Source organism: Sinocyclocheilus anshuiensis, unplaced genomic scaffold (assembly GCF_001515605.1).
Source record: "Sinocyclocheilus anshuiensis isolate Anshui unplaced genomic scaffold, SAMN03320099.WGS_v1.1 scaffold1858, whole genome shotgun sequence".
Classification (NCBI taxonomy): domain Eukaryota; kingdom Metazoa; phylum Chordata; class Actinopteri; order Cypriniformes; family Cyprinidae; genus Sinocyclocheilus; species Sinocyclocheilus anshuiensis.
In genome coordinates this window covers 50,241-63,596 of record NW_015546141.1, presented here as the reverse complement: position 1 = coordinate 63,596, position 13,356 = coordinate 50,241, and the positions used below count along the sequence as shown (strand labels likewise).

At 36.3% G+C, this 13,356-nt stretch overlaps 1 protein-coding gene across 1 annotated transcript in view; it reads left to right on the top strand.

Annotated features, from left to right (window-relative positions):
* Window positions 1–13,356, top strand: part of wnt7bb (wingless-type MMTV integration site family, member 7Bb) — a 49,943-nt gene that overhangs the window by 33,742 nt on the left and 2,845 nt on the right. The window contains exon 3 of the mRNA XM_016503155.1: window positions 8,596–8,867. Coding sequence (XP_016358641.1) covers window positions 8,596–8,867 — 272 coding nt within the window. The remainder of the gene's footprint in view (window positions 1–8,595; window positions 8,868–13,356) is intronic.

Here is a 13,356-nt window from a genome sequence, read left to right as displayed (position 1 = left end):
AATAAATCTGCAAAAATGTCAACGATTCTGTGTTTTTCTGTCAATATGGGGTGCTGTGTGTACATTAATGAGGAAAAAAAATTAACTTAAATGATTTTAGCAAATGGCTGAAATATAACAAAGAGTGAAAAATTTAAGGGGGTCTGTATACTTTCCGTACCCACTGTGTATATATATATATATATATATATATAAATTTGTATATAACGGTTTATACTTTTATTTAATTATAATAAAATGTAATTTTTATTTTATCACTGTAAATGTTTTATATATTTATTATATATTTATTTTATGTATATTATTTATACATTTGCTTCTTTAAATTTTTTTTATTTTTAAAATATAATTTTTGTAATTATAACACATTTACATTTAAATTTATACTAATTCAAATGTTAATTTAAGTGTATTGTATGAAATAAAAAAAATTGTACAAAAATAAAAGAATAAACGGTATACATAAAAATAAAAATAATGTAATTTGTATGTATAGTTTTTATACTTGTATTATTTTTTAACATTTTTAATGTTATTTTTAATTAGCGTTTTATTTTATATATAAAATGATTTTTTTATTTTCATTTTTATTTTGCATTATAATTTCATTTAGTTTATTTGTTTTTTAAATAATTTAATAGAATTTATTATTATTGTTATTACTGTTGCTGTTGTTATTTTTTTTGTGCAAGTGAGTGTGTATTGAAATGGTGCAGGGCTGGAGTGTGTGTTTGTGAATCGGAGACAGTGCTGATTCAGCAAGCCCTCCTCCTGTGTGGATGGATGGATGATAGAAACAGGATGTGAGGAGGATGAAAGCTGCGTCTGATCATCACAATCAGATCATCTCTCTGTCCTGAACTAGACAGGTGGATGGACTTTAACCCTTATCATGGATACTTTAAATATAAATAGCCTTGCATTTTCATGTATGATAAGCATATGTGATAAGTGATCTGTTATGGTTCTTTGATCACAGATCTTAAAGAGCATTCAAATGTAAGTGCTTGTGAACAATAGAGCAGTAGTGTGCTTCATCAAAGCTTATCTGGATGGAGTCGTGATTAAAGAGCTGCTTGACATTGAACAAGAATGATCTAGAAATGCTGAGAGTCACAAAACTCCCCCAGTGCTGGATTACACAACGTTTGTCAACTTGTTTTTGATTTAATGTAAAGGAAACTCTTCCCTCATGTGCGCACAGTTTTACAGATGCCGCATCTTGCATTTGTGGTTGCATTTATGCTGCAGCTCATTTCCGAACATAAGAACACACTCAGCCATTTGACAATATTTCATGTCTGAATTTTTCATATGTATTTGCTCTGAAAAGGTTAAAAAAAGGAGATTATTATTTAATCAGAGCATTAATAATTTCACCCAATCACCCAATAGATTCAAAGTAAAAGGGACAAAATAAAAGAACTGTATTTAATTTTATTGTAATTATTTATAACCTGATATATACAGTATATATATATATATATATATATATATATATATATAATATATATATATATATACATATATTTGCTATTAATATTTACTTCAGAATTTAAAATGTATTTATTAATATTTAATTGAAATATATTTTATGTTTATATATTTTTTAAATATTGAATATATTTAAACATTTAAAGAAATATTATTTATGTGTGTGTGTAAAAAAAGTAAAAAGCTACATAGAATCTAGTATGCATCACAGCACACAGTGCAGATGAGATTCTGGCTGCTCAGAGACACTGTTATATTGAACAGGATCTGCTCATTTCGGTCGTTGTAAGGCTTATAGAACACACAATCTCTTCCTGTGGTTTGTGACTCTTAACAGAGTTGTACTTTTTGGGTGAACGATCCCTTTAAGATGCTCGACTTCACTAATGAGTTTGCAGTGCAGAGCCAGCGACTGTCTCTCCTCTCATTTGATGGCAGTAGCTTCATCATAACTCTTCTCGATGCTCTCGCTGACCTCAGATGTAGCAGAAAAAGCAGATTTAGCAGCACTTGGCTGTGTTCTCCGGCCTCAAAGTGCCCTCCAGGTGGGCGTAGCGTCCCTCAAGCGCGCTACGTCCGTTCGGCGGCATGAATGGAGCATTTGGAGCTGCCCAGGCCATCGTAGGGTTCAACGGGATTGTTTGTTCTCTCTGAGGTTGTAAATCTCCTCAGCCGTGTCAAAAGTGATTTGTTTAGTGGTTCGCTCTCGTCCATCCGAGCCAAAGCGGTCAGCAGGCATGACGGACGCAGTTGTCCACCCACCTTCTCTACGTAAGGTCACGAGGATATATATATATATATATATACACGTAAAGCGAGGGTAAACAGAGACAGAGCGTTACTCTTCCACAGCGATCTTGGATTCTGTCGCAGACACTTGCCACTAAACTCTATTAGACATCTGTTTTAATATTCCTCTCTTCTTCCCTTCCAAGTTCTTTGAGGGTTTTCTGGTCTGTCCAGTTTTCCACTGGCAGGGTTCAAGGCTATCCCAGGGTGCTTCTAGCTGGAGTCGAGTCAGGGCTTTGGGTCTGGCCTCCTCTGATGTGCTTTATTCACTTTGCCGTTTGTGAGTACGGCCCTCTCGCACCGTTAACCCGATGTGGACAGCAGCCTGATTGGGCACCGCCTGCGCGATGGATAGGAAAGATTGCGAGGCTGGGGAAGACTGTATTTTTAGAAAATCTTGGAAACTGGAATTGGGACGTTTTGTTTGTGAGCTTGTATTCGTTTTTGTTTTTCATTTTTTGCTTTTGAAAGTGGCAAAGTGCTGTTTTTCACGTCACATTGAAAATACTAAATATATCGATCAATCGGGCAATCGATTAAAAATGTTTACTTTAATCATGATTAATCCCACCTAATATTAAAGTTTTTAAACATACTTTTATATTGCAATAATTTCACATTCAATCTTCAAATTAATGTAGAAACAACATATTTTTTAATATTTGTTTAGTGGCATCTTTTTTTTATGAATGAAGGTGAGTTTTAGTGATACAAATCCTACTGATGTCTCTAGAAAATTGTTCTTTCTTTCCTAATATTTAACCATTGACTATAGCCATTCAACATTACAGTATAATTGAGAGCTATTGATTTGAACATTTATTAGACTTAAAAAAACAACTAATTTAAGTGAACTTAAAACAATCTTCACATAAATCCATTATAATAAATGTCATATTTACCTGTGCCATTCAGCAAGTAGGAAATATACAGAAATTAAATAAAGTTATCAACACTATATTCTAAGCTGAATATAGATGAATCCTTAAAGCTACAAAAGTTATTGATTGATTGAAAAGTCTCCCGTTTGATGTGGTCGTTCTGCGTCTAAATAACCCTTGTCAAGAAAAAAGAGACTGAAGCAGCAGTTGTGAGTGGGGTGGCCAACCCTAGCTCCGCCCCTGCGTTAAATACTTTTAACATTGTTAAATTTCCTGCGCTAACATGCTAATTTTGACTGAAGTAATATATATATATTAGCATATGTTTGATGTAAACAGCCCCCAAGAAACATGTCCGATTGGGGTCTGGTGAACCCAACAACCATTATTATATATTATATACCAAAACTATACTGGGCTTCCTTGAGACAGATTAGTCAGCTAGTCATTCAGGCTAAAATATGTCGGTAGTCCAGTCATCATTTTAGAAATAACATTTTGGTCGGCGCCGATAGCCTTGTGGGCAGCATGCCAACATATAGCGCCGTTATGCTTCGGGTGTCCCGAGTTCGAGTCCCGGCTCTTGGACCTTTCCAGATCCCAGCCCCCCTCTCTTTCTCCCACTTGGCTTCCTGTCAACTAACTTTCCTATCGCAATAAAGGCAAAAAATAAATAAATAAATAAATCATAAAAAAGAAAGAAATAACATTTTGGAAAATATTTTGTATGGCCAATTAGATTTTGAGTAAAAATGTCTTAACTTTTGGCCAATCAAAGTAAAAAAAGAGATGAAAACACTGCGTCTGTAATTACACTGAAAAAGAAAGTAGATTATTTTATCCACTGTGCCCTGTTGTTTACGGCACACATACTGCATATAGACTGTATGCTTCATAAATAGTAAGAGAAGTATGTTAATGTTATTCTGAACATAGAACTGACTGGCCTCAAAGAGAGATTCTGCATCTGCTCTCTCAGTTTCTCTATATAATTTGGTCTCATTAGCAGCCGTCATAGATCCAGACACAACAGGGGTGACAGTCCATCAACACCCCTTCATTTCCCTAAAGTCTTTGTGCGTGTGTGTGTGTGTGTGTGTGTGTGTGCGCGTGGGAGCCAAATGCTGGTCTGTGCTTTTGCCATTACATTGGCACTAATCTTTTTTTCTTGCTTTTGCCATTACATTGGCACTGTGTGTATGTGTGTATGAGTCAAAGACTTGCACATGCCAGTGTGTGAGGAGTGAAAGTCTTCTCTGCTCTCACAAGTTGGCTGGTTGATTATTACGGTCTCAGTATTTTTACTTGTAACATTTTGGACAAGCAGATTTTGAAGGGTAAATTTCATGAAGGCATAAATGTCCATTAATAGATAAAAATAAGCAATTACAGTGTCTTGCGAAAGTATTCATAACCCTTCATTTTTTTTTCACATTTTATGTTGCAGCCTTATTTTAAACTGCTTTAAATTACTTTTTTTCCACACATGAATCTACACTCCATACACCATAATGACAAAGCACTAAACAGGTTTGTAACAACTTTGCAAATTTATTAGAAATAAAAACTGAAATGATTCCATTACATAAGTATTCGTACGCTTAACTCAGTACTTAGTTGAAGCACCTTTACAGAATCTTTTTGATATGATGCGGCAAGTTTTGCAGTTTTATCATTAATTTATTTACCCAGACTGTTCAGGTTGCAAATGTGTTGCTAAGATGATCTAATTTGTTTTTAGCACAGTGTGGTTACTAGAGTGTTCTGGGTGGATGCTAGGGTGTTGCTATGCAGTTGCTAAAGTCCTCTAATTTGTTTTTAGCATATTTTGGTTGCTAGAGTGTTTTGTCTGGTTGCTTGTGAGTTGCTTAGGTGTTCAGGTTGGTTTTTGCCCAATATTATGTGGTTTCTAGGGTGTTGCTATGCAGTTGCTAAGGTGTTCTAATTTGTTTTAGCACATTTTGGATGCTGGAGTGTTCTGGATGGTTGCTAGGGAGTTGCTAAGGTGTTCATAATTTTGCCCAGTGTTATGTGGTTGCTTGGGTGTTGCTATGCTGTTTTTTTGTCCAGCATGTAAAAGCCATGCATGTTTTAGCACAGTGTGGTTGCTAGTGTGTTTTGGCTGATTGGTAGGGTGTTGCTATGATGTTGCTGAGGTGTTTTAATTGGTTTTTAAGCATGTAATGTGATTGTGAGGGTGTTTTAGCTGGTTGCTTGGGAGTTGCTATGGTGTTAAGACTGGTTTTGCCTAGTGATGCACCGATCGACCGGCCAGGGACCAGAATTAGCCGATTTTCTGCATGACGGTCACACTTACAGCGACTGATAATGTATTTATGTCATGCCAGATGAGGCCTGCGCAGCCTGATTGAGTGTGGGAGAGAGACTCATGCAGAAATCAACACAAATGAGCATAAATAGATGCATACTGCGGTAGTGAAAAAAAAATAAAATTAGGTTATAATATATAATTTAATTTAGGTACGCAACATTGCAAGACCAAAATGTTTCAACACGATTGCAATGTGATTTTATACAATAGTAATTCAATAAACAAGAAGTTAAAATTAAGTGCCTTACATTTTAGACACAATATTGACTGTTTTTGCTAAATTTTGCGGATGAAAATTGCAATCGGTGCATCTCTAGTTTTGCCCAATGTTTTGTTGTTGCTATTTTTTCTGTCCAGGATGTAAAAATCATACATGTGATCACTTAAAGTAACAGCACACCTCTCTTTAGAAAGACAGCTTTTCAAATAAGAGAGTTTGGCTCTTCTGAGATGACCAGAGATTGCTGTTATCAGTTCGTTTATTTCTCGTGATTGTTGAGCTGATGTACTGTGAATGTCCTCCTATGTTTGCTCCACGTGTCATGTTAAATAAAGCTCCAGATGTGTGTGTGAGTGGAACCTGCAGGCCGTCCCAGCAGCAGCAGTGGAGGGCCAAATGTACCTTGCTGTGTTTCTTGTGGTGGGTTTGTAAGGTGAATTCAGCACTTTGGACAGCACCTTGGCTTTTCTTTCTCACACTCTGAGAAACATCTGCGGCCGCTGGTTAACAGCAGCTATTCAGCAGCTGGGATGAAACCAGCTTATCACACATTTTTCATCTTTGGAAGCTACACAGAAATCTGTACTAATCATACATTCTCATTTGAAATTGCTTCTCTAAAATATTACTATTATTATTCCATACCACTCCATTTTCATTTTTAATGATTATATAAAGCCAAATCATGTTTTCCTGAAGATATTGAGTATCTGAACACCTCAACTGATTTTGTTGCTCATATTAATTATAAGTTTCTAACAGTGTAGATAGCAAATTTTGCTGCTTCTTTTAAAACAAAATAAAACATCAGTGTTGTTTGCACATGCAAATGTCGCTGCCATTATATTAGGTGTTCTGGCTGGTTGCAAGGGTGTTACCATGCAGTTGCTTAGTTGTTCTAATTTGTTTTTAGCATAATGTTATGTAAGAGTGTTGCTATGCAGTTCCTAAGATGTGTTGATTTTTCTTTTAACACAATGGGATGTGTTTGCCAGGGTGTTCTGGCTGGATGCTAAGGTATTTTAATTTGTTTTAGCAAAATGTCATTGCTAGGGTGTTGCTGTTATGTGGTTTCCAGGGTGTTCTGGCTGGTTGTTAAGGTGTACTAATTTGTTTTTAGCACAGTGTGTTTGCTAGAGTGTTCTGGCTGGTTGCTATGCAGTTTCTAAGGTATTCTAACTGGTTAACTCGTTATGTGGTTGCTTGGGAATTTTGGCTGGTGTCTCTGGTGTTGCTATGCAGTTTCTAAGGTGTTCTAATTTGTATTTCCCCAAAGTTATTGGTTGCTAGGGTGTTGCTATGCTGTTTTTAACCATCTTAGTAAAGTAACAGCACGCCTTTCCTCAGCAAGATTTGATGGTTTAACAGACAGATACTTGGGTTTGCTTAAATCTCTAACCTGTCGTGTGAGCAACAATAAGAGTGATACGTGCTTTATTACTACCAATATATATACAATATATAAACAGTGCTGGGTGGATTACGTACAAATTGTATTATGTTACCGATTACAAAATATATGTTAAATTGTAGTCAGTAATGTAAGCGAGATGACTCATTTTAGAGTACTTTTGACATAACTTGTTTATAGGTTTAAATGGGATTATTGTTAACTAATCAGAGAACATGCAAATGTGTTGATAAATTCTTGAAATATTAACTTTAAATCTCAGGGGGATTTCAAGTATATATTTTAGGTCAAAGTGGTTTGACAGACAAAAATCTCTGCATCGCATGAACAAAAAATGTAAAAAGGGAAAAAAGAATTAGGGAGAATCAATAAATTATGCCATTGTGTACAGATGCCGATCTGTAAATATGTAATCCATCCAACTAACTGTAATCTGATTATGAGCATTTAAAACATAATATAATCTAATTACAAGTACATAAAGGGTAAATTCACCCAAAAATGAAAATTAGCCTGTGTTTTACTCACCCTCAAAGCATCCTACGTGTATACGACTTTCTTCTTTCCGACGAATTCAAATCAGAGTTATATAAAAAATTATCCTGGCTCTTCCAAGTGTTAGAATGGGTGTTTTTGTTCAACAGTCCAAAAGTAGTCAAATAAAGCGCATCCATAATAAAACGTGCCTCACACGGCTCCGGGGGGTGAATAAAGGCCTCCTGTAGTGAATCGATGCATTTTTGTAAGAAAAATATCCATATTTAAAATGTTATAAACACTTTTTTCTCACTTCCGCTGACTGTCATACGAGCAAGCCGTTCCAGCGGATGACGTAGGACGTATGCACAGCGCGCGCACCTGTGAGATATGCTAGTCTCGCGAGTTTGTTTACGGGAGCAAAGGAAGCAAAGTTTCCTTACTTTAGCAAAGACAAACCAGTCTCTTCTTGGCTTATATCAAAATCCTCCTACATTTTTCTTTACAAATCCTCGTTTTGTGCTTCTAATTCTAAATAATGTGCTTCTCACTGGCGCATGCACGACACGTACTTCCTACATCATCCGCCGGAACGGCTTGCAAGTATGACAGTCAGCAGAAGTGAGAAAAAAGTGATTATAATGTTTTAAATATGGATATTTTTCTTACAAAAACACATGGACCCGCCCGCCTACTCTCATTCTAACGCTTGGACGAGCCAGGGCAATTTTTAATATAACTCCGATTGGATTCGTCTGAAAGAAGAAAGTTATATACACCTAGGATGCTTTGAGGGTGGGTAAAACATGGGCAAATTTTCATTTTTGGGTGAACTAACCCTTTAATTCTGATTACATAATCCAGATTACATGTAATCAGTTACTACCCAGCTCAACCACAAAATGTTGATTTTGCTAGTTTGTGCATGCAAATTTGTTGGTGTTCGAGTCCTGTTGAGCAGATGTCACAGCCTGTTCCCTCTTCCCCCCAGGCAGCAGGGAGGCGGCATTCACCTACGCCATCACCGCCGCTGGGGTCGCCCACACCGTGACGGCCGCATGTAGCCAGGGTAACATGAGCCACTGCGGCTGTGACAGGGAAAAACAGGGCTACTACAACCAGGAGGAGGGCTGGAAATGGGGCGGATGCTCCGCGGACATCAAATACGGCATCGAGTTCTCCCGGAAGTTCGTGGACGCCCGGGAGATTAAAAAAAATGCCCGACGGCTGATGAACCTTCATAACAACGAAGCTGGCCGGAAGGTGAGGCTTTTTTCTGCACAAGCTTAAACATTTAGATTCCACATTTAGCAACGTTGTTTCTGCAAGACTGCCAGACCATTCATCCCAAAGTTTTGTTTGACTGCACGGTTGGGAGAAGCATCCAGACAATGCTTCTTAATCCGTTTAGGCTTCAGAAGCTGTTTGAAGAACTTTAAATCTTGGAAGAGTTTTTGCCTTGAAGAAACAAATAAAATCTTCGGGGAAATGTTCTTATGCATTCATTTGTTATTTCTCAAGAGCATTTTAATTTGACAATTTACCAACATTGGTCATGGTCGCCTTGCAGAAACATTTATCCATTTTGTTTGACTGCACTGTTGGGAAAATCTTCCAGACAATGCTACTTAATCTGTTTTAGATGTCAGAGGCTTTAAAACATTGAAGCTTGGAAGCACCTTTTGGCCGCCGTTTAGTTGAAGAAACAAATAACGAATTCTTCAGAAATGTATCCATTAATTCATGCTGAAAAGACAAATGCATTTAGACTTCTATGTCATTTTTTTCAGCTTAAAGAGCGTTTTAGAGTTTGGCTCTGCGAAGACGTGTGGTGTGGCTCATCTTGACGGTCCTCCAAAACCGTTCGCCGTATTGTGGGTGGCGCAGTTTGTTCTTCCTATGTAAAACAGGTGTTTCAGGTGGCATCTAAAACTATTTCCCCACCGAGCAACCCAAAGCAAGCTTGATCGCTCCGCAACAGTCAGCCATTTTCAGCAACTTGTTTCACTTCAGCCAATTACTGCGTGTTTTCTCGGTTCCCACCTTGATCCCGGTTCAAGCTCGGTTTGGCCGCTCGCCGCTCTGGCCATGTTTGTTTGTTTGATAGCTGTTAGTCATCCAAGAACACAAAACAACATGCACTGAATCAGCAGAACCGCATGCACTCCGGTGACAAATGGATCTAATTAATAACACAGGGCTTTATGGTGTGAGCGAGCCTGAGCCGAGCCGGGACTGAGCCCCAGGATGGCGGTTGCCAGTTGGAGCCTGGCCAATCCCATCGCAGGCCGCTGCATGGAATCATCAAGTCTAAAGCCTGTAACAGGATATTATTGCGAGTCTTTCTGCAGCACTGAAAACACAGCCCTCGCTCCATTGAGTCAGGCTTTTTTCTCGTCTTTTATAGAGGACCCACAATGGCAATCGAGGAGCCATAGCATCATAGGATAAAGGGGACGGGACGTACCATATGACTCTGGATGGGGGAAGATGGAAGCTGCCGCTCTGGAATTTCAATTGCTATCATACGTGTATGTGGTTGGAGCGAGCCGGGGCCAAAACTGGTCCACATTAGCGCTGTGGATGTAAGCGTATCCAGGCAAATGTAAACAGCGCTGCGAGCCTTCGGACGGCTTGTAAAGTAACACATCGTTCATTTTGAAACGCCGTTGCCTGCGGGCATACGCTGGCTCGTTGTATGTTGAATCCACGGTAGTCATGAACATATTTCTCTGCAGAATCAACATTGATGCATTGAAGCCACGTGGAACTGATTTCAACATTGTACGGGTGTTCAAATAATCAGTGTTTTACAAGGGAACAGTTTGTTAATTGGTTAAGTAATGGCTAAAAATCCAGTTTACATTTTATGAAATATAATTACTGCATGGCAGAATTAAAACATTCTACTTATTACATTTACATTTAGTTATTTAGCAGATGCTTTTATCCAAAGCGACTCAATCAGAATCAACAAAAGAACAATAATAAGCAAGAGCTATGACAAGTCTCAGTTAGCTTAACGCAGTACACGTAGCAAGGTTTTTTCCCGTTAATTATATAATAGATAAAAAAACAGATAGATAGAATAGAAAAAGAATAGAGAAAGCTGGTGTTAGAGGTCTTTTTTTTATTACTGGTTTCAAAACCTAGTGAGCTGCTTTGCTTTAGATACTATGCAATGTTTTTTTTTATTTTTATTTTGACAATGCATGTTTTAAACATGTTAAAAGTACAATAAAAAATAAAATTAAATACTATATAAATAAAGTAATATTAAAAATCAGCAAAATGTCTATATAATTATTTTATTACTTTTATATTATTACTTTATTTTAAAATATTAATATTTAATTTTGATGTAAAATATAAAACTGTATAATAACATAACCATATATATATATATACATACACACACACACACAATATCAGCTATATATGTATGCAACGTAAAAATGTATATTAAAAATGCATGTTTGTTTCATAGACTTTTCATAAACTTTCATGGACATTATGCCTCTCAATGCAGTCTTTAAAAAAGTATTATGCCTTATAATGCATGCAGTCTATCTTTGTGTGTGTGTGTGTGTGATGCCTTACAATCTTACAATGCGGTTTATTTGGCCAGCTCAATAGGTTTTAGAACAAGTACATTTTTAAAATGTAAAATTATAATGCAATAATATATTTATTCTGTTCATTTTTAGCATAATTCAATTAGAGGCCAATTAGGAACCATTTTTTTTATTATTAAAATGGAAAACTGGCAGGCTTCATAAGAGTCATAGGAAAAGGCCAGGAAGTACAAAACGTCACTGTAGACTTTTATAAATGTCTTGCCAGAACGATCCTTCCGACCTCTTTTGTTATTGCACAGACCCTGTTGAAATCGAGATCTCCCAACCGACTTTAACTGTCAATGGCCTCGCGTGGGTCAAGACAGTTTTGTGGGATCGATCAATTAGTTTACATGTGTTTTCCAGGGAAATTATAATTGCTTTTGGTGAGGAGTCGTGCCAGACAAAGAAAAAGCTCTGGAAAAAGTCTTTCAGCATTTCGTACAGTATTGATATCCAATGTTAATCTAAAAATAAAACATCTCCTTTTCTTTGCAGTACACTGTACATGTGTGCTTGATGATTTGAACCCTTTCTCTATCTGTAATGCAGGTTTCTTCCACTTTCTTTCCATTTGATGACGTTCGGTAGCTTCGAAAGATCTGCAATGCATTAAATAGCTCAATAATCCACTTCTAACTGGGAGTATCATGGTGCTTGGTTATAGGAGATTTATATTTATTTTTCCTGCTCATAGATGTGGTGTGCAGGAAGGTAGAGAGAATTACAGAGTAGGTTTGATGGGTAACTGGCAGAGAGCTGCTGGTGTGGATCAGCAGCGAGCGTCTGAAGTCTCGGCAGTATTAATGTAGCACATTAGATCGTTGCTACGCCAGCATATGGTTTTTCCACTGCATGTACATTGCTTGTCTTCCAAACAGCCCAGTGCAAACCATAAAAAGGCTGATTTCCGAAAGCCGTTAGCGTGTGCTGTGTTTTAGTGTTCAGAATAGCATACTCTCATACTATTTCTGAAGTATGTTGAACGTGCATCTTTCTTGACAGATACTGTGTCCCACAAAGCAATGTGGCCACCATCGACCTTCTCCATTGTGATGAGCAACTAATAATCATTTAACCTGTGATTTTTGACGTTGCATTATTTGTCTGTCAACTGTAGAGTCATTTTGTATTTGAAAATGCAAAATAATTTATTTCTTTTTGAGATGCGCCTGTCATGCAATGTGATGAGGTCCTGTGACCAGCATAGAGATATGACAACAGTGAACTACTACATTTACCATTGCATTATGCATTCTGTTTCATTTACAGAACTATTTTTAAAACATTAGGCAGAATACAATAAACTGTAAGTAAGCTAGTATTTTATATTGGATATGAAGTGGTGACCAACACAGCACACCAGAGTTGTATAATTGTACAACAGTACTGTAATTGTAGAAAACGAAAAAAAACAACAAAAAACACATTACACTGATTAACAGAGATCATATAATAAAAGCCTACATATGTCAACTGTAGGTTGTGGTTTCACAGACAGGGCTTAGACTAAGCCAGGATTAGGCCATAGTTCAATTAGGCCATTTAAATAATTTTTAGAAACATGCCTTAGAAAAAAAACATTACTGGTGTCCCTCTGGAGACCAAACAAAGGCATTGATATATTTTAAGATCAGTCAGTGCAAGTTTCTTTCAGTTGAAACAGCTCAGACTAACATTTTAGTCTGGGACTAGGCTAAAGCCTTGTCTGTGAAACCGGGGGATTATATTTTATACTATAAGATAAAATATTATACTTTATTAGAAATATCACCTAAATATTACATTATATAAAATATTATATTAAATCTAAATATTTAATGTATTATATATTATATAAAAGTATTTATTATAAGGTATTACTTAAATATTATATAAAATATAAATATTTAGTATGCTAACATATTATATGAAATATTATATAAAAGTAATAAATAAACATTATATCATATAGAACCTTAAAAAAGTTGTATAATCATACAATACTATCAAAATTGTATAAAATAAAACAAAAGTTAACACTGATTAACACATATATTAAATCTGATATAATAATATGTATTATATACTTTATAATAAAATATTACTTTTATATTATTAATAGTTATAATGTGTATGTGTGTATATATATATAT